This window comes from Choloepus didactylus, chromosome 6, assembly GCF_015220235.1.
Source record: "Choloepus didactylus isolate mChoDid1 chromosome 6, mChoDid1.pri, whole genome shotgun sequence".
Lineage (NCBI taxonomy): Eukaryota > Metazoa > Chordata > Mammalia > Pilosa > Megalonychidae > Choloepus > Choloepus didactylus.
The window spans coordinates 89,817,231-89,842,748 of record NC_051312.1 but is presented as its reverse complement, the minus strand read 5'-3'; the positions used below and the strand labels follow the sequence as shown (position 1 = coordinate 89,842,748).

Genomic DNA, 25,518 nt, shown 5'->3' with positions numbered 1-25,518 from the left:
ACCAGCCAAACTGGGTTCAAATGCAGGCCTATGACTTTGGCCAATTATAGCAGTTCCCTTTTAAAAAAAATCTATTTTGGGACAGGCATTTCACTAGCGGTTTCCTCCATATTCGTGCATTTAATCCCCCCAACGATTGGCCCTATTTTACAAAAAAGGAGCCTGAAGCTCCCGGAGGAGAAGCGCGAGAACAGCAAACCTAAACCAGCCTGGGATTTGAACCCACTAAGGCCTCAGATCCTGTTGTTGCCTAGGAGCGGAGGAAGGAGGAGCTATTAGGGGCGGAGCGAGGAGTGGAAAGATAGAGGATCCGCTCTCAGCAGCTAGCGCTTACTACAGAAGGTGATTTTTTTTTTTTTTCTGCAGCGCGCATTCTCTCAGCATCTTTTCTGGATTTTTTTTTTTCCCCCGCTAAGCGGCAGAAAAGGGTGGGGCCGCTTCCCTGCAGCAGAGCTGGCGGCGGCAGCGGCAGCAGCTTGCAGCATCACTGAGGGCAGCAGCGGCGGCAGCAATGCTGGGTCTCGACTGGAGTTGACCGCGCCTGAGCCCTGCTAGGCGGCCGACTGCTCCCGGACGCCGGCGGGAAGGAGAACAGAGTCCGTTCCGCAGGCGTTACGGCCACACCGTCCGAGCCCTCCTCTGCGCCATGGCTTAGGCCCGCAGCCACCTCGCCTCGCGTCGCCTCGCTCTGCCGGGGTCTGCGCTCCGCCGCAGCCGCAGGGAGGGGCGCGTCCTAGACGCCCTAGCCGGGTTCTCGGGAACGCGGTGTCTCCTGCCCTTCAGCTCCCGCGGCAGACTGCGCTCCCGAGACCTTTGCGGGGGGCTCCTGGAGGTGCCTGCAGCAGGTAATCGAGGGATTTTACAGACTCTCAGCGATAGCTTTGCCGGCTCGACCTTGGGGGTTGAGCTCTCTCTCTAGGTCCCCTCCGAGGGAGGAAAGCAAGGTAGCTCAGGCTGACCACGGGAAAAAAACAGTGTAGACCAGACTGGATGGTCGGGAGCTAAGGGGCTGAAGGAAGATTAGAGACTTGCTTTAGAACGAGAGAAAAAAGGAGGGAGAGCCAGCTTGGCAGCCAGCATCATGGCGTGGCCGTGCATCACTAGGGCCTGCTGCATCGCCCGCTTCTGGAATCAGCTGGACAAGGCGGACATCGCCGTGCCGCTTGTTTTCACCAAGTATTCGGAGGCCACCGAGCACCCGGGCGCCCCGCCGCAGCCGCCACAATCGCAACAGCAGCCGGCCCAGCCGGCGTACGCGCCCCCCTCGGCGCACGCGGGCGCCATAGAGACGCAGCCGGCGCAGGGCGAGTTGGATGCAGTTGCCCGGGCAACAGGGCCGGCTCCCGGGCCTAGCAGCGAACGCCGGGCCTCGGCTGCCCCAGGCCGGAGCGGCCCCAGCCCGGTCCCGGGCTCTGGCGTGGGCCCTGCGGACTCGGTGATGCGGCAGGACTATCGCGCCTGGAAGGTGCAGCGGCCCGAGCCGAGCTGCCGGCCGCGCAGCGAGTACCAGCCATCCGACGCGCCCTTCGAGCGCGAGACCCAGTACCAGAAGGACTTCCGCGCCTGGCCGCTGCCGCGCCGCGGGGACCACCCGTGGATCCCCAAGCCCGCGCAGATCCCCCCGTCCTCCCAGGCCCCGGCACCCATTATCGGGGCTCCCAAGCGCCGCCCGCTGAGCCAAGAGAGCTGGCCGGTGCAGGCCGCCGCTGAGGCCTCGGAGCAGGAGGGGACCCCTAGGGCAGCAGCTGTCCCTGCAGCCGGAAAGGAGTCCGGGGCGGACGAACGCGACACGCGCAAGAAGGCCGGGCCCACCTGGATGGTGCGTCGCGCCGAGGGGCAGGGAACACCCATCCTCGGGGCCCCCCAGAGCCGCCCGCAGAGCCAAGAGAGTGGGACAGTGCTGGCCGCCACTGAGAGCTCGGAGCAGGAGGCGGCCCCTGGCGGAGCGGGTGTCCCTGCGGCCGGAAAGGCGTCCGGTGCGGACGAGCGCGACGCACGCAAGAAGGCCGGGGCCGCCTGGATGGTGCGTCGCGCGGAAGGACAGGGGCTCGAGCAGACGCCACTGCCCGCGGCCCAGGCTTTGGTCCAGGCCGCGGGCACCGAAGGTGGCAACGGGCGGGCGGCGGCGGATGCCCTCAACAGGCAAATCCGCGAAGAGGTGGCGAGTGCGGTGAGCAGCTCCTACAGGTGAGACGCGGGCGCCGCACACGCAACGTGGCTGGTCATTCTTACCCTCTCCTAACGACTTTCCAGGGCTCATTCTCCCCGTTGCAAGCCTCACTTTCAGTCTCTGCTCTCAGACCACAACCTCTCCCCATCCCCACACCAAGTATCCTCCCACTGCAGGCTTCTCTTCTGCCCTTTCTGTGTGCAAGCTGCGTTCGCTTTACCACTTTAGCCACCTTTTCCCCCCATCCCTACCTCACCTTAGATCCCTGCTTGCCCAACCTTGTCCAGTTTCTTCACAGACTACGTTTCCTTCCAGCCCCACCCCACTCACCTGCTGCATTAGCCTGGATGCTGCTGCGCCTTGTTGACTTAGCTGCTGCCCATCCCCCTTGGTGCTTTCCCCCAGGGTCCCCATCTTCCCAGAAGAAGAGTTCTTTCCCAGTAACTTCTCCCCTTCCTTCCTAGCCCACTTCACTGGGCCCTTCATTCTTCCCTCCTCTCTCTCAGATACTGGACAACAGCCAAGCACCACACCCTTTACTAGATTTCCTGCAGGGCCCTGACAGATCACCCTCCTCCTACTAACACTAGGGCTTTGAGGTCAGATTTGTCCTGCGCCTTACCAGCTGTAATGCTTTGGACAAGTTGCTTAACCTTTCTGGGCCTTGGGTTTGTATCTGTAAGATGCAATTGGTAATAGATATCTCCAAGGATTCCTTACTTATTTATTGTTTTGACATTAAATATTCAACATTTTTGAGCACCTCCTATATGCCAGGCACTGTGCTGGACTTTGTGGGATTAAATAGATTGATTTAGGAGAAGAGTTTGTTCCTGGAACGTAGTAGGTGCTTAGTATGTTTTGGTTCCGTTTGACGTTCTATATAATGCCTTCTTATTCTACTTTCTGCTTCTTAGATACCTCTGAGCATTCTCCCCTATTGATGCATCTCCTTTCTTTTCATGTTCTCCAGATGTCTTTCTCATTCTCTTACCACCAAAAACCCTTTCTTTAGTATATTCAGTTCCCTTGTAAATGAATGCCTTCAAATATGAAATGTCTTCTTTCTCTCTTTCCAGTCTTCTAGAATTCTCCTCTGCTGCAACCTCAGCCCTTCTAGCTTGCTTTCTCCCTCTTCCTCCATCCAATGTCTATTTCTGAATATTTAGTGTTCAATTCTGCTCTTATGTTTCAACGCAAATCAATTACAGATCACAGTTGTCTCTGAACATCTGTAACATTGGGCTTTGGGGTCTCTGAGGAGGCAGATAAGCATGATGTATAATCAAGAGAGAGGTTCAAAATGTGTTTTATGAGGTCCTCCATCATTGTCAAGGCCAGTTGCCTCCTTCTTGCAGGAGGGTGCGGCGGGAAGCACTGCAGAGCTAGTGTCCTTTGCCAAAATCCTATATGCAGCCTCATGTCATACTGATGTTATTTGCAGTGAACATGACAAACACTCCCTCATATGCTGAGGAAAGACTAGCATATACACACACATCCTCTGTTGTTAAGATAAAATCTTCCTATAGTCTCCCTGGTATTAACCCTGGAAAGCATTTCTTAGTAAGTAGAGGCAGCTAATCAATTGGTCCCTATCCATCTTCCTGAAATTCCCACTTGGCATCTCTCTCCTGGTTTATTGCTATCACAACCACACTGGTTCCCCAAGAGTATACCACTTCCTTTTAAAGCTCTGGGTCAAGCAAGGATATATATTCTTGGCTCATAGTCATGAGGAGGCGGTGGAGTTTCTTTGTTTTTTTGTTTTGTTTTGTTTTGTTTTGTTTTTTTTACAATGTCTTTATATTGTTATCAAGGCAGGATCAAAAAGAAAAAAAAGCAAGGGGCATAAAAAACAAAGCCAAGAGGTGGTTTTCTGATTCTGACACAGCTTTCTTGTTTATAGGGCCTTACTTCATTCCCTGATCTTCATTCCCTGAGAACCCTAAGTCTGGTCCAACATTGCAGATCCCTGGCTTGGCTGCTTCCTCTTCCTGCTTCCATTCTACCTCCCTGTGGCAGGCTGTAGCTTACCACCCTCTCCTCACCTCCGTATGGTCAATGCCAATCAAGGAAGACCACAGATTTTCAAGCATCCTTTAGTGTTCCTACTCAGTTTATGTTTCCAAGTTGGCAGAGCTTCCTTTGTCCATGGGTGATTGTCCAGACAATCAGGGAACAACCACACCCTTCTGATGCAATCCATTCCAAATATTTGGGGTTGTACCTTTGTTCTGTGTAGCCTGCCCCACCTCCCACCCCCAAACAACACTTTAACACAACATTTTAACAGTGCAGTAAGCATGCCAGAGCTTCACAGCTAGGAATTACACACATACTGGAAGTGATTGGATAGTGTGTGTGTGGGAGGGTGGTGGTGGTGGTAATACTATGCTCCCACAGCTGGTGAGAATGATTATTTTATTTTCAGTGGCCATTAGAATTCCATCAACCTGGCAAGAAAAATCTCTGATGTGCCTCAAAAAAAAGTCTTTTTATTTGGTCTTCTGTAAAATTTAATTATGCATATGACTTTGGGGCCAGAGATCCCATTTTGCTGTATAATCAGGAGGTTTTAAAACATCAACAGAATGAGTGCTGCCAAGAGACATCAGTTTCTTTAATGGACAAAGTATGTAACAAATTTGGTGTGAAATTTAACATTTTTTTTGTTCCAGAAGAAAAATTAACTGATAATAGAGAAACGCACTTTGGGTGAAAGTAGATATGAAGAAATCAGATGTTCTATAAATTAAATGTACTACACAAGAAAAGATGCTTGGAAATTATAGACTCATCTATTACATTGATTTCTCTTCCCTATTGTCACACCCTTTCCCTCACTACGATTCTGGACAGTTCCTTGATTTGAGTATGATTCATGCCTTCTGTAGATGATCCTTATATTACCTGAGGAGCCAATATTTCAATAATTTGTTTTACAAACCCGTCTCTTATTCTGCTTTACAAAAATCATGGTATGTTTACACCACAGTGAGTTGTTCATCTCACGGGCTTTACAAATAACATCTGTCACATAACATCAATGTGAGCAGTTCACTTAAATAGAGAAAGGACAAATACACTGGTTCATAATGTAAAATATACATTCAGTATCTAGGGTCATATACATGCTAATTTGTTTTCTCCTACAATATATAGTCGGTAGACGACGTTAAATGTCCTTTGACACTATGGTTTGGCATCTTTGGAATTATTCATAATAATAAGACTGATTAATTTTTAATACATTAAATTTACATAGATGATATAAAATTGAAAAGCCTGTCTTTGTTACCATTTTTCAATGTTAAGGATGGATTTCGCTGGGCAGCCATTTGCAGCTTAGACCTGGCCTTCTCAATTAGAAAATGGATGAGTAATGAGGGGTGGGGATTAATATTCCCCTCCCAGGCAACCCCATTGCCCTGGCCATCAGTTAATAAGAGATAGATAGGGTAGCAGGTGCTCCCCATAGACATGCTAATGATAAACTTTTCCTGAAAAAAATCAGCTGAGGCACCAGGTGGTAGAATTAATAAAGCAGGGGCAAAATACTTGAAAAATGAAAGCAGTGACAAAGAAATCAAAGAAAAGGAGCCTGTCTGCCCTACGACCTTTCACAAAGGTTAGAGGAAGGCTCTTCTGACAGTGCTTATTCTGTGCAGAACCGCCCCCTCCATTCCCTGAATTTCTTCTCAGGCAAGTGCTAACAATACTTCAAGACCCCTGTTGGCAACTCAGTCTTCAGCGACGCCTTCCTAGGTTCTGCCATTCAGATTTACTTTCTTCTATTCCCCTTTTACATTTGTACTCTTATCATTTTCTGCTTGATTATAAAATACTTTTGTCCATGTTTTAGTTTCCAAGGCTGCCGTAACAAATTACCACAAACTGGGTGGCTTCAAACAACAGCAGGTTATTATTTCATGGTTTTGGAGGCTAGAAGTCCGAAATTCACTGTGTCACAGGGTTGGTTCCTTTGGGGGTTTCAAGGGGGAATATGTTCCATGCCTCTCTCCCAGCTTCTTGCGGTTGCAGACAATCCTTGGTGTTTCTTGGCCTGTGGCTCCATCTCTCCAATCTCTGCCTCCATCTTCATGGCCTTCTTCTCTATGGGTTGTGTGTCACCAATTGTCCCCCCTCCTTAGAAGGACACTAGTCTTTGGATTTAGGGCCCACCCTAATCCAGTATGACCTCATTTTAGCTTAACAAATTACATCTACTAAGACCCTATTTCCAAATAAGGTCATATTGACAGATACCAGGGGTTAGGATTTGAATGTATCTTTTTGGGGGACACAGTTCAATCCACCACAGTCCATAGCTTCTCCCGACACCAGATCACAAACACTTGAAGAACAGAGGCTGTATTTTGTTCATTTCTGTACTTCTCACAGCCAACAGTGTGCCAAGGTGCCACATAGGTTTGTTGAGTCCAGTGGAATTTTTTTAATTTGGTGAAAGCTTTAGTCATCTACCTATTTAATCATTTCATTCAGTTTCATTCATTTGAATTTATTTCAGAAAATGAATCCCTGTAATATTCCAGACAGGATTCTAGGGATGCCAAATGAGTGTGTTATAACCCTTATAAAAGGAAATAGTGTCTTCCTTAATCAAAATAAGCCCAAATCCTCAAGGTTAGGACTAGAAGTAAATGTTCAAATGGGGAAGGGTAGCAGAAACTTGCAGACCTGATTCTAGCTGCACCTTCCCCTAGAGCAGCGGTCCTTAACCTTGGCTGCACATTGGAATCACTGGAGAGCTTTAAAAATGCTAATGCATAGATTAAAAGCCCAGAAAATCTGGTTTAATTGGTCTGGGGTGTGGTCTGGGCAACTGGATTTTTAAAAGCTGTCCCAGCTGATTCTGATGTGCAACTCAGGTTAAGACCTACTTCTCTAACCTAAAGGTTCTCAAATTTTAGGACACAAAAGAATTACCTGGAGAGCTTCCAAAATGCAGATTCTTAAGCCACATCCTCAGACATGCTGATTCACTAAGTTTAAAATGGAACCTAAGAATCTACATTTTAACAAGTGCTCTAAGTAATTATGATGTGGGTAAACTCCAGGCTTCACTAGGAACCGCACCTCTCAGAGAGATTTGCCATTTTAAGATGCTGAGTTTTTCTGTATGCAAACATGGTACAGCTTGTCATTTAGTTAAATCTTTTTTGTCCTTCGCGTAGGCTTTGTAATTTTCTCCATAAAAGTCTTTTATATCTCTAGTCCTTTTCCAGTTTTGTTTTCTGTATTTAACCCTTTAATAATCTAAATAGATTTGATCTTTATGGTTCAGACTGAGGTGGGAACCTAATTTTCTTTTTTCCCATAAGGAAAGCCATTTATCTCAATACCCTTTTAGAAAAATTCAACTTTTCCCTACTAATTTATAATATCTCCTCTATCGTATAAAGATCTTGTATATTCCTGAGTATATGTCTGGACTTTCTGTTCTATTCCACTGAACTGAGCAACACTATCTGCTTTTCCTTTTTTCTAAGTATCTTATAATTGTTGTTCCTGTGGTGAAGAGTATATTTTATTACATTTTCAAATTTGTTATTGCGGATACATTAATTTTTTGCAGTATCTACAGTCAGTTTTATTTTAATATAATCTAAACACACACCATTTAGCAAATACCAAGAAAAATTTATGTACAAGAGTTGATGCTATTGCATTTGGGTAAAGCTGGCAAGTTTTTGCTACTAGCACAGCCCAGGAAACACCACCGAGGAAACCTAATATATTGGAATAGATGTTGTGGTGTTTGGCCCACAGTTTAATAGCTCTCAGAGTTAACCTGAAGTTGTCAATGTTTGGTACTAGATGTAAAATTTCATTGGTGACCTTGCAACCATTGAGACTTCTTATGCATCTTATATCTAAATTTTTAAGCAGACTGTCATCTCGTAGGTCCAAATCTTCTGGAATAGTCTGCAGTCCTAATCTTGCAAACAAAATATCAATCTCTATCCCATCAAAACACCGTTTGATAACTGGTACAAATGCCTCTTCAACAGCTCTTAAATCTTTTACTTCTTCCTGTAATTTCAATTTATCATAGAATGAGGTGAAAAAGTCACTTCAATCAACATGTCTTGGTGCAACACACAACACATCAATATTGGCACCTTTTGTGTGTACTCCGAATCTGTAAGATCCAAATGTAAAAATTTTTCCTCCAACATTTTCAATTACAGATTGTGGGAGGTTCTTGCTTTCACTGATTTCTCGTATCCACTCTTTTACCAGGTTATTTAATTTTCCCAAAATTAAAATCCTGCACTGCCGTTCCTCTCCCTCTTCAAAAACCCCAAAAGGCTTCAGAGTCTCAATCAGTTTCTGTGTAAGTATGCAGTCAGTCTCCTTGGGGGCTGCTAAGCTGATAGGAGAGGTAATGCCATAGTGCTTCTGTGGCGGCTGTGTTGGTTGTGATCCCTGCGTTGTGACTGGAAATGGCATCGTCTCCGGCATGGGCACCTCCCAGTCACTAACACCACCCCCAACACCCCCACCTCACCCCCCTACCCCACCCCCCACAACCCCAGCTGCTGCTGCCCTGGGCATAATCCACTGAGGCAGGAGGGAGGGGGATGCCTGCCTCAGCCCTGGGTCCAACCTGATACATTAATTTAAAAAATATTTTTATTTTGCAACATTACAAACTTACAGGAAAGTTGCAAAAATAATACAGAAAACTTCTGTGTACCCCCTACCAAGATACCCAGATTTACCAACTTTTAACATTTTGCCACATTTGTTATATCTTTCTATCTATTTTCCTATCTATCAGTTTTCTATAAATTTGAGAGTAGGTTGCATACATCATGCTCCTTTACCACTTAATAATTCCATGTATGTTTCCTAAGAACAAGGATATTCACTTATGTAACTAGATTAAATGTAATTATCACGTTTAAGAAATTTAACATTGATATAAAGCAGAAAGTCTACATTCCAGTTTTTTCAGTTGCCTCAATAATGTCCTTTTGGGCACTTTCTCCTCCATTATTAAGTCGAATCCAGGATCATGTATTGCATTTAATTGCCATTATCTCTTTAGTCTCTATTTTTTAAATTGTGGTAACATATATGCAAATAAAATTTCCCATCTCAACCATTCCCAACCATTCCTAGGCAACAAAATAATATTCCTGTGTGTGTGTGTGTGTGTGTGTGTGTGTGTGTGTGTATTACAATTTGTTTATCTATTCATCTGTTGATGAGCATTTGAGGTTGTTTCCATCTTTTGGCTGTTGTGAATAATGCTACGATGAACATTTATGAACAAGTACCTGTTGAGTACCTATTTTCAGTTTCTTTGGGTATATACTTAGGAGTGCAATTGCCAGATCATATGGTAGTTCTATAATTTTTTGAGGAATTGTCATACTGATTTCCATAGTGGATACAGCATTTAATATTCTTTCCAGCATAATGGTTCCAGTTGCTCCTCATCCTCTCCAACACTTGTTATTTTCTGCTTTTTGTTTTTGTTTTTGTTTTTTTAATAATAGCCATCCTTGTGGGTATGAAGTGGTATTTCATTGTGGTTTTGATTTGCACTTCCTTAATGGTTAATGATGTTGAGCATCTTTGCATGCATTTATCTGCCATTTGTATATCTTCTTTGGGAAATTGTCAAGTCCTTTGCCCATTTTTAAATTAGGTTGTTGGTCTTTTTTTGTTGAGTTGTTGGAATTCTTTATATATTCTGGATATTAAACCCTTATCAGACACATGACTTGTAACTGTCTTCTCCCTTTCTGTGGGTTTCTTTTCATTTTCTTGATAATTACCTTTGAGGCACAGAAGTTTTAAATTTTGATGAAGTTGGATTTATCTATGGTTTCTTTGGTTGCTTGTGCTGTTGATATGATATCTAAGACACCATTGCCAAATCCGAGGTCATAAATATTTGTCCCTATGTTACCTTCTAAGAGTTTTATAGTTTTATATATTTAGGTCTTTTGTTCATTTTGAGTTCATTTTTGTCTATGTTATGAGGTAGGGGTCCAACTTCATTATTTTGCTTGTGGATATACAATTTTCCCGGCACTGTTTGTTGAAGAGAATATTCTTGCCCAGTTGCACGGACTTGGCACCCTTGTCAAAAATCAGTTGGCCATAGATATGTGGGTCTATTTCTGTATTTTCAGTTCTATTCCATAAGTCTGTATGTCTATCCTTATGCCAGTACCATACTGTTTTGATTGCTGTAGCTCTATAGTAAGCTTTGAAATCTAGGGAGTGTGAATCCTCCATCTTTGTTCTTCATTTTCAAAATTGTTTTGGCTATTCAGGGCCCCATGTCCTTCCATAGGAATTTGATGAATTTGATGATTAGCTTTTCCATTTCTACCAAAAGGCTGCTGAAATTTTCATAGGTATTGAATTGAATCCATAGACTATGTTGGACAGTATTGACATCTTAGCAATATTAACTCTTCCGATCCAAGAAGATGGTATGTCTTTCCATTTATTTAGGTCTTCTTTAATTTCTTACAACAGTATTTTGTAGTTTTCAGTGTACAAGTCTTTCACCTCATTTATTAAATTTATTTCTAGGTGTTTTATTTTTTAGGTGCTATTATAAATGTAATCATTTTTTTTAATTTACTCTTCAGATTGTTCATTGCTAGTATATAGAAACACAATTGATTTTTGCATGCTGCACTTGTACCCTGCCACTTTTCTAAACTTACTTATTAGTTCTAATAGTTTTCTTGTGGATTCCTTTGGATTTTCTATATATAAGATCTGCAGATGGAGATCATTTTGCCTCTTCCTTTCCAATTTGGATACTTTTAATTTCTTTTTCTTGACTAATTGCCTTGACTAGAAATTCTATTACAATATTGAATAACAGTAGTGAAGGAGGGTGTTCCAGTTTGCTAATGCTGCCGGAATGTAAAACACCAGAAGTGGATTGGCTTTTATAAAGGGGGTTTATTTGTTTACACAGTTACAGTCTTAAGGCCATAAAGTGTCTCTCAACAATTGGCTACCTTCACTGGAGGATGGTCAATGGCATCTGGAAAATCTCTGTTAGCTGGGAAGGCATGTGGCTGGTGTCTGCTCCAAGTTCTGGTTTCAAAATGGCTTTCTCCCAGGACATTCCTCCCTAGGCTTCAGCTTCTCTTCAAAATGTCACTCTTAGTTGCTCTTGAGGTGTTTGTCCTCTCTTAGCTTCTCTGGAGCAAAAGTCTGCTTTCAAAGGCCATCTCCAAAATGTCTCTGTAAGCTGAAGCCCCTCTCTCCATTCCTGTGCGTTCTTCAAAGTGTCCCTCTTGGCTGTAGCAAGCTTGCTCCTTCTGTCTGAGCTTATATAGTGCCCCAGTAATTCAGACCCACCCTGAATGGGTGGGGTCACACCTCCGTGGAAATTATCCAGTGAAAGATCTCACTCACAGTTAAGTGATCACATCTTCACAGAAACATCCAATCAAAAGTCTCCAACCCAAACAACACCGATATGTTTCCTGCCCACACAAGACTGCATCAAAGATAGTGGCGTTTTGGAGGACATAGTACATCCAAACCAGCACAGAGGGCATGCTTGTCTTGTTCCTGATCTTAGAGGGAAAACTATCAGTCTTTCACCATTAAGGATGATGTTAGCTGTGGGTTTTTCATAAATGGTTTTATTATGATGAGGTGGTTCCCGTCTATTACTAGTTTCCTTCATGTTTCAATCATGATAGGGTTTTGAATTTTGTCAAATGCCTTCTCTGTGTTTAGTTATTTAGTCTTTTCAGGGACTCAAATTTTAGTTTTAGTGATCATCTCTCTTTTTTTTCCAGTAAACTTTAGTCTTACTTTTACTATTCCCTTTCTTATTACGATCTTAGAGGTAGGTATGCATAAGGCAGGTTATGGACAGCATTGTATCCCTGGCTAAGGAGTTTTGATTTTCTTCGAAAGACAATTATGTGTCACTAAAACAATCTAGGCAGGGAGAAAATAATTAAATTTTATAAAGCTCCCACTGGCTGGCCTTAGAAAGTAACATAGGTTCAAATCCTGGGGAGGTTGGAGAAAGTAAGGCCAGTTAGTAGGCTATTGAAATAATCCAGAAAGAATGATGAAACCTGAACTGTGGCAGTGGCTGTAGGATTGGAGGTTCATGACGTATTGTAAATAAAACAGAACAGATCTTAATGACCAATTGAGGTGCAAGGAAGAGAATATAATCCATGATGACACTCATGTTTTGGGTTTGGATAACTGTTGGTGGTGCTAGTCATTGGAGCAGGGAATATAAAGGAGAAAGGAAGTTAGGGGTAGAGGTTGGGCTTATTTTTAATTCCTAGAATTTGAATTGCCTATGAGATATATCCAAGAAGAGTATTCAAGGGTCAGTTGAGTAAATACACCTGAAGGTGAGAAGAGAGGTCTGGGTTGGAAATATGCATTCGATACCATTAGCTTATGAGTGTTATTAAAACCATGGGAGGAGGTGAATTCATTCCTGGAGAAGGAGTAGAGAAAATTAGCCATCAGAGAATGGATCCCTGGATGATAGGAGTATTTGGTACTGGCAGCAGAAGGCATGCCCATGAAAAAGATGAATAAGTGACCAGAGAGGAGGAAAGAAAATCAAGAGAACAATTTGTCATGGAAACCACATTGAGTACCTAACTCAGCAATGCTTTCTTCCTAGTTAGAAATTTGTACTGATGACCTACTTGTGTAAGGCATTTTGCTAGATCATTGGTTTACCCTGTGCAGTTAACTCTGAGATAAAATGGTATCTGTGACTAACCCCCAAAGAGGAGAAAAGATCAGGCACACACTATTAATTCTTGGTTGCTCTCCCAGGGAAAAAAGCACATCTAATGCATATGTGAACTTAAAAAAAAAAAAAAAAAAAAAAGACAAGCAGTGATAGTTCTAAATCTGTGATCCCTAAGAATCACTCAGTACCCCAGACCCAAAACCTAAAATAATCCATCAAATATCCATTAGCATTACAGGGCCCTCTCTGTAATCAGTGCAGCTTTGGCTTTATAAATTGTGTCAGTTCTATGAATGTAAACAGTGGAGTGTCTACATTTCTGACAAATGTAGACATTCCCAAGATGGGTCCGAATCAGCAAACTAAAAACTCTTTGATGGTTACTGAAGAGGCTACATTTTACCATTAGAAATAATAATAATAGTGGCTGAGTACCTGCTATGTGCCTGGCTGTCTGCTAGAAACCTTAGATGCATTTTCTCCTGTAATCATGGTAGTTGTCCTGTAAGAATGATAATATTACTTCCTGTGAGAGCGTAGGAACCACAAGACCTCTTGTTTACCTTCAAGTTTTAATACTAAAAGGCAGAGACTTTGTCTAATGCTAGCCTTTCTCTACCCTGGGCACTTTCTCAGTATCTCCTCCATTTACTAACATGTACTGTCTCAACTCAGTTTCCATTCAGTAAACATTTACAAGTGCCTACTAAATGTCAGGCCCTGAACCAAGTCTGGGGATTATGAAGTGACCACTTGCTTATGTTTACTAGGCAGAGACAATTGGGTAAATAAATAAATGTGCTGAAAAGTTACGTGTGCTCTAATAGAAAGGTCTATGCAGGGTATGGTAGGGCACAGAGGAGAGGAGAGAGGAGTCCATTCTACCTGATCTGAGGCTTATCAGGAAAGGTTCAGTAGAGAAGCTAACTCATAGGCTGAGTCTTGAAAGTTGAGTAGGCAATAAATGGGGAAGGGATCAATTTGTGTAAAAATACAGGAAGAAAAATTGTAAATAATTCTGCGCAGGCAGAACTTAGAGATCTCATTGGGTATGGGTAGAATGGTGAAAGGTAGATTGAGTAGGTAGCTCGAGTCAGCTTCTTTATCCTATACGCAAAGGATGAAGCAGGATTAGGTTTTGGATTTTAGAAAATAGGTTTTGGATATTGGACTTTGGCAGCAGTGGGAAGGATGTGTTGGAAGGCATTAGGCTGGGAGCAAGGAGTCTGGAGAGGAAGCTGTATTCTAGGTGAGAGATGATGAAGACCTCTGGAAAGGAAAGAATGTAAACAAATGCTGATGGGTGGAATAAAATAATGTAGTAGCTGATTAGGAGTAGGCAGAAACGGAGAGGGAAGACTCTAGGATGTTTCCCAGATTGCATGCTTTGGATGGCTGGGAGAACAAAGGTGTCATTTGTTGAACTAGAAAGCACAGTTTTGGACAAGCTGAGTTTAAGGTGTCTTTGGAAGATCTACATGGAGATGTTCAGTAGAGAATGAAAATAGAAACTCACATTCTTGGTAAGGCTGTAAAGTGGTACAATCACTTTATAAAACTTTCTAGCATTATCCACCTAGCAGTTCCACCCTTAAGTACATACCTAACAGAAATGAATGCAAAACACATTTTCAAGAATGTTTATAGTAGTTTTATTCATAATAGCTAAAAACTAAAAACAGCCCAAATGTTCATCAACAATAGGATAGATAAATTATGGTATATTCCTACAAAGATATTATATAGCAGGTGTGGTAGGCAGAAAAGGACTTCAAAAATTGGAACCTGTGAATATGTTAATTAACTTGGCAAAAGGGACTTTGCAGATGTGATTAAGTTAAGGATCTCGAGATGGAGAGATTATCTTATATTATCCAAGTGGGCCCAGTGTGATCAGAAGTGTCCTTATAAGTGAATGAAAGCAGAAGAATCAATGCCAGAGTGATGCAGTGTGAGAAAGACCCAAGTGGCCATTGCTGACTTGGAAGGTGGAAGAGGGCCATGAACCAAGGAATGCAGGTAGCTTCTAAGAAGCTGGAAAAGGCAAGGAAAGAGATGCTCCCCTAGAGCCTCTAGAACACATCCCTGATGACATCTTGGTTTTAGCAGTGAGATGAATTTCAGACTTCTGAATTACAGAAATGTAAGAAAATAAATTTGTGTTTTAAGCCATTAAACTTGTGGGAATTTATTACAGCAGCAGTAGGAAACTAATACACAGGTTTTCTCAATTTTAGCACTATTGACATTCGGACTGGACAATTCTTTATTGTAAGGGGCTGTCCTGTGCATTGTAGGATGTTTAGCAGCATCCCTGGCCTCTACCCATGCCCCTTTCCCTAGTCCTGATGATTAAAAATGTCTCCAGACATTGCCAAATGCCCCCTGGAGGGGCTTACTGTCAGTTAAGAGTCCCTGTTATATAGCAATGAAAAAGAGTGAATTACTGTGACACTCAACAATATAGTTATCTCACAGACATAAAGATTAGTGAAAGAAACTGGATATTAACTGAATTTATATGAAGTTCAAGGATTGGCAAAAGTAACTGATAGTGAAGGAAGTCAGAATAGTGGTGATCCCTGGGGACGGGGTGGGTAAATTGGCTGAGAAGGAGCACAAGGAAACCTTCTGTGGTATCGGAAATGTTATATGTCATGAACTGGGTGGTGGTTTTGTGGATGTTTGCATACAAACAATTAAGATTTATATACTTTAGTCTAGGTGTGTTATACCTCAATAAAAATATAAAAACAAAATACACACTAACTAAATGGAGACATAGGTTTGATGCTCAGGAAAAAGGGCAGAACAGAAAAGAGAAATCTGGACCATATCAGCCTGTCAGTGAAAGTCAAACCAACAGGTGTCAGGGTGGGTGGGGAATAAAGAAGGTGAGAAAAAAAGAATTCTGAGGCCAGAGCCCAGGTAGCACCAATGTCTCAGGGATGGGTGGAGGAAGGGTCAGTAAGGATTGCCTGTTAGTGCCTGTGTCTGCTCCCCCGTCCGCCAGCAAGGGTTGGGCCCCTCCATTGTGTCAGCTTCCCACCTCTCTGCCTCTGGCCTTGTGTGTTACATACAGGAGCTCCCCCCATGTGGGTTCATAAGTTATACTTCTCTCTATCCCTCCCTTATCCTAGCATAGTCTACTGTCACTGGGTATTTTGTTTTCAGACTGAATGAAGAGGCCTTGGCAAGAACAAGCCTGGTATAATCTCTTTTGGTGGGAAAATTGTGCCCAGGCCTCAAGCCACAAAACCTACCACAAATGCGTCCCTGAAACTGCCTTTTCCACTGTGCTGTTCCCTTGTGGCCATGGTCCATTTCATGCAGTGACTTTAAAAAGTTGGCCTACATTGTGGTATAGCAAAGAGTGCATTTTTGCAATCATCCTAGCCCCTAAGGATTGTTCAGTATTAAACCATAATAATTAGGCAAAAGGTAGACAATGGCAGAATGCAAAACAGCAGAATTAGAGAGGACAGAGACATAATTGAGTTTCAACCTCATTTGTATAAGTTTACTTACCCTGTGCCAATTGCTTTCATGTGTCTTTTTACTTAGACTGCATAATGACCTTTTGAGGTAAATATCCATATGTTTAAAGATGAAAATGGATTCAGGAAGGTTTGGGGACTGAGGTCGTACAACCAGTGTATAGCCAAACTGGCTCAGGAACCTGGTTCTCATTCTAGCTCACAGCTCTGTCTTGCTTGTGGAGCTCTTGTAGACCCCTGCCACGTCCTCCCAGCTTGACATGCCAGCCCCTGGGAGGGCTGCTGCCCCCTCACTTCATGCCCTCCTTCATCAACGCTGTTTCTGCAGAGGAGAAGGGGTGGGTGGTCTCCCCACTCCTTGCCCTGAACTCTCCAAGGATCCCCTTCCCCTCCAGGGCAAGGGCCAGACACCTGGTCCTACGGTCAAGACTTACTAGGTCTGACCTATCTGTGTGCTTCCTGCACACACCTGATGCTTTCTCCCAAGGTTTTCAGCTCTGGCTGCACATTAAGATCACGGGGTCCCCAATAGGGGCCCAGCCAAACAGAATATTTTAAAGACTCTCCAGGTGCTCCAGCCACATCACACCCTAAGCCAGGCCCTGACAGACCCCACAGTTAACCATTGCTGGACTTTGTGCACAGTTTTCTCTCCTGCCTCCTTTCATCTTTCTAAATCCTTCCTATCTTTCAGGATGTGTAGTCATTGTTAAAGAGCTTATCCTATAAAAGCGGGAAATTAGGTTGGATTTATTTGATCATCATATAATAATAATAATAATGCATTGGGCTTAATATTATTTTTATTCCAACTTCAGTGCAGCATCTTAAGAGTATGCAAAGGTTGGGGCTATTGGTCATGGGCTATGAAGATGCAAGATGAAGAGGACATGATCCTTTCTTGCAGATTACTGTTTCGTGAGAGATATGACATGGATGCATGTATCTAAAGTACCAGGTAGTCCTGGAGAAGGTTAAAATTAGCGGCCAGAGTTTTCTAGGGACACAGAAGGGGCTGGTTAATTCTGGTAGAAGATTTGTGAAAGGGATGGCTGTATGGGTCCTGGGAGGTGGCCTGGTGTTCTAAGAAGAGCAAGGCCTTGGTGACCATGAAAATTGGGTTTGAATCATGTCTCTAACTTAAAATCTCAGTAACCTTGAGAAAGACTTGATTTTTTCCATCAGTAAAATGGGGATAATTACATAGTAATTACTTCACAGAGTCATGATGAAGATGGAGGGAGATAGTACTTGTATACAGTATATGCCTGTCATGGTAAGGGCTGGCTACTTTTACTGTTATCATTGACAGAATCGAATAGAATAAGTTACTAGTGAAAGTCATGTATTCATTCAGGACACATCAATCACATCTTGAATCAGGCACTATGCTAGGACCTGGGGTACAGAAATAAATTAGACATAGTACCTGCCCTGAAGGAGCTCCTGGTCTAGAGAGAGAAACATATTAAGAAAATTATAGTAACAGTAGTAAGTACAATAAGAGAAATATACACAAAGTATTGAGGGGATGCCAAGGAAAGGGCAGTCTGACTCAGCCTTTGGAGGGATGGTCAGAAACCACTTCCTGGAGGAGGTGTACCTGTACAGTGTGTCCAAAGCACAGGATCAGTTCCATTGGAAAGAGAAAAGATTAGGAACTGTGTATTTCTTCCCAGAGGTCTTTAACAACGAATTAAGGATGCTGTAGCCCTTTTAAGAGAATGGTACTTACTTGTAATTCCAGTTCTCAGATGTTTAGCTTTATTGGGGGCTTTGGATTTAAGTCCTGCTCACCATTTATTAACTATGTGACTTTGAGTAAGTTACTTAACCTCTCTTCTCTGGTAAAATAATACCGGTAATACCTACTTTGCAAGGTTGTTAAAAGACAACATTTCATGAAGTGAGGAACCCTCTTACCTGCCTGATTTACCTTTGTGCCCCCAACACCTAGCTTAGTGCCTGGTACTTGGTAGATATTTAATAGGCATTAATTGAACAAATGAATGAATGATATATGTACAGGACTATGCATAGTGCATAGCCCATAGTAAGCACACAATAAACAGCAGCTATTCTCATTGTTATCCCCAATGGCTAATGAATACAACTTGGCTCATATAAAGAGATACTTTTGGCCTTCTGTATGTACACATTCTGAATTTCTGGGAAGAAAGCCATAAAATGCTCAGATAAAAGGTCCTCTACGTGTGGAAGCCCCAAGCATCTCTGAGTCACTGTATTATAATCTATTTGTGCAAATATGAATTGAGTGGAGAGGTCAGGTTCCTGCCACTTTGTATTCACAAAAACATTGCATGCATGAAATGAGAAACATGAAATTTAAATCTTAATGAAAGCAATTAGAAAAGAATGATTATTAACAAATTTAAATTTTCTCTGAAAATGAATTTAGAGATGTTTCTATGCTTAGTAAAGTGATGTTACCTAAATGTTACCAAGCTCTGTACTTGCATGAATCAAGGTGCCACCAGTCGGAGAATGGGTTGACTGTGTACAAACTCTGGATAGAATTTTCCCTCTTGGGCTGTAATGACTTCTTAGCCAAGTCCCTGTGCCCCTCTGTCAGCATTATGCCAACATCTCCCTAACAGCCCAGGGCACCCCAATGACTCCTCCCAAAGATTTGCTAAATTTCTTGTAACTTTGCATGGCTGTCTTGTACAGGAAAGTCTGTTTAGCCCGAGTTCCCTGTGGGCAGAGCTTGGGCCTTGTGCTTTTATCCCTTTCTCTAGGCCTGGCCCAGAGGGCAGCTTAATCAATTGTTCTGGTTTGCTAATGCTGCCATTTTGCAAAACACCAGAAATGGATTGGATTTTATCAAGGGGGTTTATTTGGTTACAAAGTTACAGGCTTAAGGCCATAAAGTGTCCAGATGAAGGCATCAACACAAGTATACCTTTACCGAAGGAAGGCCAATGGCATCTGGAAAACCTCTGTTAGCTGGGAAGGCATGTGTCTGGCATCTGCTGATCCCAGGTTGTGTTCCAGCTCCACTCTCAGCTTCTGTGCATTCTTCAAAGTGTCCCTCTTGGCTGCAGCACCTCCTTCTGTCTGTGAACACTTTTATAGGGCTCCAGTGGTTCAATTAAGACTCACCCTGAATGGGTGGGGTAACACCTGCATGGAAATTATCCAATCAAAGGTCTTGCCCACAGTTGATTGAGTCACATCTCCATGGACACACTCAATCAAAGGATTCCAACCTAATCAACACTAATACCTCTGCCCCCACAAGATTGCACCAATGAACATGGCGTTTTGGGGGATATAATACATCCAAACCAGCACATCGTTGTTTGCAGAATGACTCTCTCAGCATGTGAACAGGTTTGTTACCACTCTTTACAGAGCATCCTGGTAACCAATTTCTCCTAGTGTCTTTAGTGAGCTTCTGGATTAAGTAAGTAATTCAGATGCAGAGATCCCATTTAGAAGCCACTGGGAGAAGGAAAATGAGGAATCATGGATGTAAGACCAGTGGAAGAGAAATGTGAGGGATAAGGGTTGGGAGTGGAAATAAGAGCATTTTTGTCCACATCCAGCAAATGACTCAAGAAGAGAATAGGTCAAAGTTTCTAAGGATGAGTTTGCAGTATTATTTCTAAATAATACTTACTACTATATTATGTGCTTCAATATATAATTCTCCGTCTTTTCACCTACTGCAAACTTGCTGTGAAAAGGACACTCCCTCCCTTGGGCAGGCACATGCTTAAGTCACTGGCAGGAATAAAAGCCAGACGATCAATTTAGAATTTAGATCACCTGCCAACAAGAATCAGGTTAGCTTTTCATTTTTCGTTCTTTCTGTTCCCGTCTGTGCATCGGTCAATTCTTCATCCATTAAATGTGGGACATTTGCAGTCTAGTAGGGAAGACAGCTGTGGATGTGAACTCCTAATTCTGACAAAGTGAATTAAGTTCTAAAGGATGCCATATGGTTTTTGAACAGAGGACCATTATCAGTCCTGGTTTGAAGGATCAGGGAAGCTTTTGGAGGGGAGAGTAGCATCTGAGCTCAACCTTGAAAGATCAGATTTCAGTAGGCAAAACAATCAGGCAGGCTGGGAGGCAGCACATTTCAGCTGGAGTGTGGAGAGTTAGATGTGCATTTGGGGAAGCACACTGAGAGAAGACACGTGTTCCAAGTCTGAGGAGTGATATGGTGGGAGACTGGTCTGGAAAGGTAGCTTCAGTCTGGACCAGTAGCTAGCAAACTTTTTTTAATAAAGGGACAGATAGTACATATTTTAGGTTTCAATGACCAAGAGGCAAAATTGAGGATATGATGTAGGTACTTACATATGGCAAGAAAGAAAACAAATTACAAGAAAAATTGTATTGCCAAAATTCAAAATCTAATAATAATTCAATATAATCTTTTGTAATACAGGTTTACTAATGAGAAGAATGGAATTTTTTGAGAATAATATTTTGCTCAATTCTGGGCCAAAGTTAGGGTTCTCTTTCATCAAGTCAATTGCAAATATTCATCTATAAAAATCATTCTTAGTTTATAGCTGAGGTAGAGGGCCAGATTTGGCTCACAGGCTGTAGTTTGCCCATCCTCGATCTACGTTATCGAGGACAGAATACTGTATTACCAAGTTTCAGACTCTGTAGTCAAGTAGCGACTGCCTGAGCAGATGCCAGAGAATACTTGGTTTGGCCATGCCTTGTTAAGCTCATCACTTATTCTTCCCAAGTGACAGTCGTCTCTTGTTTCCTTACAACTGAAAAGCAACAGGAGGCTAATGTACTTGTGAGAATCTCTTTGTCTTCATATGTAATGGATAACCAATCCATCTCCCATAGCAACCAAGAATACAAGATAGGGGAGTCACCACTGTGAAATAATATTAGTTTTTGGATGCTGTGTCCATTTTGCATAGGGTTCCTCTGGGAGCCAAAACAAGGCATTTATAAAAGATATTAAGTATGTACTTGGGCAGTTACATTCCAGTGTTTCCCAAAGTATAGATCAAATACTCTTGGTGGTATGGGTTTTGGGTAAACACAAACAGAGCATTAAATAACATGAAAACATGTCATGGGAAAGATTCCCTTTCCTAATTTCTTTCCCTGTTTTGATGACAGCAGAAGAAAGTCTCAGTGTGTTGTAAGCATACCCATGATGACCCCCACACAAAAAATAAACCTGAAATGTGCAAAGTCACAGAAACAGAAAGTAAAGTTCAGGTTACCAGGGGAATGGGGAGTTAACACAAAATGGGTATAGGGTTTCGTTTTGGGTGATAGGAAAATTCTGGTAATGAATGGTGGTGAAGGTAGTGCAGTATTGTGAATGTGATTAATCCCACTGAATGGGATTCTTGGAAATGTTGAGAAGGGGAAGTTTATGTTGTGTATATGTTTTCACAGTTTTTTTTAAAAGAGTAATTAAAGAGACATGACAATTAAATGCAATTAGATCCTGGACTGAAACTAAATAATGGAGGAAAAAAGGCTCAAAAGAATATTATTGGGATATATGAAAACTCAGAATATAGACTATAAGCTTCATATCAATGTTAAATTTCTTCAACTTGATAACTGTACTTGAGATGGTTACATAAGTGAATATCCTTTTTCTTAGGAAATAATATATGGAAATATTAAGGATTCAAGGAGCATGTTGTATAAAACCTATTCTCCAATATTTAGAAAATAGACAGCTATCGATATAGATGATGGGTGGATAGATGGATGGACGAACAGATGAATAGCTAGGATATGGTAAATGTGGCAAAATGTTAAAATTGATGGATCTGGATATATGGAAGGGGAAGGACTACGTTGGAGTTCTCTGTATGAGTTTTGGATTATTTTTGCAACTGTCCTGTAAGTTTGAAATTATTTCAAAATAAAAAATTTTAAGGGAAAAAAAATAGACAAGGAGTAAATGGTATTAAAAGGTGTGAGAAACAAGCACTATTCCTAAAAAGGAATAAACGCTCACCCGATTGTGGAGAAGAAAAGAATTTATTCGCGGTCTTGCAAGAAGGGACGCCCAACCAAAATGTGGGGGTTGGCGTGCAGAACAATAGATTTAGCTAAACCTAACCGCAAGTCCCTCCCCTGTTTCTCCATTGGCTGGATACTCCAGAGGTTGCATTCTATTCGACAAGCCTAACTAGCCCGCCCAAATTTGAAACATGCAGCCCGCCCAAATTGGAAACATTTGAAATACCTTTCCCTCACAAATTTGCAGCATTAGGAACCGTTGAAACAAATCCCCACCCCTGACTATAATGGTTATGCCCAGGCCTCTTTAGAGCCAGTGGGGGCTAGTTTGGTAACAAGTTATGAGGCTATTTTGAGAACCTCTATTCCAAGGCCCCACCCTGCAAGGATAGTAGATAGTGGGCGGATAAGCAGGGGGACTGACTGTGGATTACAGTTTGTCTTTTTAACTTTCTACCAATTCCTTAACTGCCCCACCCTGCTTGGCACACCTGTCCTGTGTGAAAGCTAAACTTAATCTCATTCTCACAAAGGTACACAGGGATATAGCTTGCCTAGGATCCAGCACCCAAGAAGAGCACAGAGGAGAGCTCTACTGAGAGAGGATTGTCATGACTCTTCAGAGAAGCCCTGATCCAGAATTTCCCCAGAGTCTGCGAAGACAGGCTGTGAATTGGACAGAGGCTTGGTGATTCTAGCTCCTAAGAATCTAATCTAAAACCACCATTCTCTGGAGAGCCTTTTAGCACGTCACAATAGTCCTACTCCGAACTGCATTTGTGAGAAGGTGATACCTTAAAATGCTGCCGTAATGTCTATCTAGATGGAGGAATTTTTGTAGAGAATATTATTTTATTCATTCATTCAATTTGTTTCACATTTATAGAGCACTTCCTATGAACAAGAAAACACTGAGCTAGGCTCTGGGGATACAACTGTAAGGGCAGGGTTTGGGACATTCTGATTTACTCTGTGCCAGCTACTCCTTCAATATACTAGGGAGAAATATGATGATGATGATGATGATAGTGATGATGCTTGAGGAGGAGAAGAAAACCCAACAGCAGAAGTGTGAGTGCCTTAAAATAAAAAGGATGTAGAGGGCTGAGGGTTGATGGAGGAAGGAAGAATCCTGGAGAAAAAGTGAGCAACACAAGGGAAATTAGTAATCCCAGCTAGTGACCTGGTAGCCGTGGTGCAGCAGATCACCCAAATATCTTGGCATCTGAAAGCCTCAGTTCAAATCCCAGCGTGGCTGTTTACTATTTGGTGTGACCTTGGTGAAGTCATTTCAAGTTTCCAAGCTTCAATTTCTTCCTCCAGAAAATGGGACAGTATTACACATATCATCAGTTGCTTATGAGATAATGGATGTGAGCATGTTTTGTAAATTTTGGGGTTCTTGCAGTTGTGGTTTCTAAACACTAATATTTGGAAATGAGTGTAAAATCAGAATCACACCAGTCTAGAAGCCAGGGAGAGCAGTCACTCGGAGAACAGGCTCTGAACTAAGTTCTGGGATTTTAGCTAAGAACAAGACAAACACAGTCCACCATCGAGTGAGTAGTGTAATGGTAGGTACATGCTTAAGCATGCAGTCCAACAAATAATTATTAAATACAGCCGTGATAACTTTAGGCTGGGGGTAGGGGGGTACAGGGTGCTGACAAAGCATTTGATGGGCGCTAACATGCTCAACCAGACCAGGAGTGGGAGTGTCCTCCGAGGAAGCCGCGCTGGAGCCAAGCCCTGCAGATGGAAGGAGAGCCTTGGTCCAGCTCTTCCTCCTGTGCATTGTGTGACTCTCCTCCTCTCTGCTTAAGTCTCCTCCTCTCCCCTCTAAAGTCCTTCCCTGCAGTGCTAACATTTTTCACCCAGAGATTTGCCCTGAAGCCCGCAGTGTGTGAAGCCAGACACCCCCACCTCCTGTGGCTTGAAGTAGCGAACACAGAGAGCTGGAGGGTGCACGACTGTGATTGTAAAGTCCGATGACATTGAAGGGGAGCACATGGCCAAGGATTCGGTTTCATCCATTGGACACCATTCTCATTCACTTATAAATATCGAATGGCACGTTACAAGAAATCTTCAAAGCATTTTCTTTCTTCTTTTTTTATTTTTTAGCGCTTAAAAAAATACACTATAAAGAATGAGATAACAAACGCATATATTCCCATAATCCAGAATTTTTAAAGCTAGGCGTTTTATATTTGTTCCCAATCTTTTGTTGTCCTGAAACAAAATTGTGTTTTTTTAGATAAAGTTCTGCTTTATTCCTGGGAAGCCACCACTGTCACGACTTTGGCATGCATACGTCTTTATCCATAAGCTATGTAAGGCATTGCTGGATGTGTGTTTTGGGTTTACTTACATGGCACCCTATTATATATCAATCTGCGGCTTTATTTTTCACACACAAATGCCCATTCATTTGCAGTTCATTTGTAATGGCTGTATGATCTTCCATCATATGACTAATCACAAATTTATCTAATTCTTTATTTATATTTAGGTTTTCCTAATTTTTTTACTATCACAAATAATGCTGCAATTGATATCCTTGTACATGGGTCTCCCTGTGAATGTATTTGAGATTTTTAAATGTGAAATTGTTGGGTCTTAGGTTATACACCTTTTATGTTTTACTAATTATTTGAAAATTGCTTTTTTTTACTGACTATATCCATTTATAATTCCACTAACGATGTGTGAAAGTATTCCTTTTTTCTTATATTGTCAGACTTAAAATTTTTTGCCCCTCTCATAGGGTATAAATGGTATTTCATATTTCACTGATCTTCAGCAAAATGAAGAATCTTTTTATGTATTTATTGACAATTTGCATTTCCTTTTCTGTGAAGTGCATATTCATACCCTATTCCCATTGTTCTGTGAGGGTGTTATCTTTATCTTACTGATCTATCTACTGATCTATTGATTCTGATTACTAATCTTTTTTTCTGTGGCTTGTCATATATCTTTGTTCATGGTGTCTTGTGTCATGCAGAAATTTTTCGCTTTAAGATATATAGTGTGTTTAGTCCTTCCCTTTATGGTTTATGTTTTTATGACTAATGTAAGAAATATTTTATTATCCCCAAATGATA

At 42.2% G+C, this 25,518-nt stretch overlaps 1 protein-coding gene and 1 pseudogene across 2 annotated transcripts in view; one reads left to right on the top strand and one right to left on the bottom strand.

Annotated features, from left to right (window-relative positions):
* Positions 1–422: 422 nt before the first annotated feature.
* MAP6 (microtubule associated protein 6) overlaps positions 423–25,518 on the top strand; it is a 105,282-nt gene continuing 80,186 nt past the window's right edge. For both annotated transcript variants that reach the window (XM_037840695.1, XM_037840697.1), the window contains exon 1: positions 423–2,187. In XM_037840695.1, the coding sequence (XP_037696623.1) occupies positions 1,082–2,187 (1,106 nt within the window). In that variant the 5' untranslated portion in view covers positions 423–1,081. The remainder of the gene's footprint in view (positions 2,188–25,518) is intronic.
* Positions 7,790–8,647, bottom strand: LOC119538013 (annotated as a pseudogene).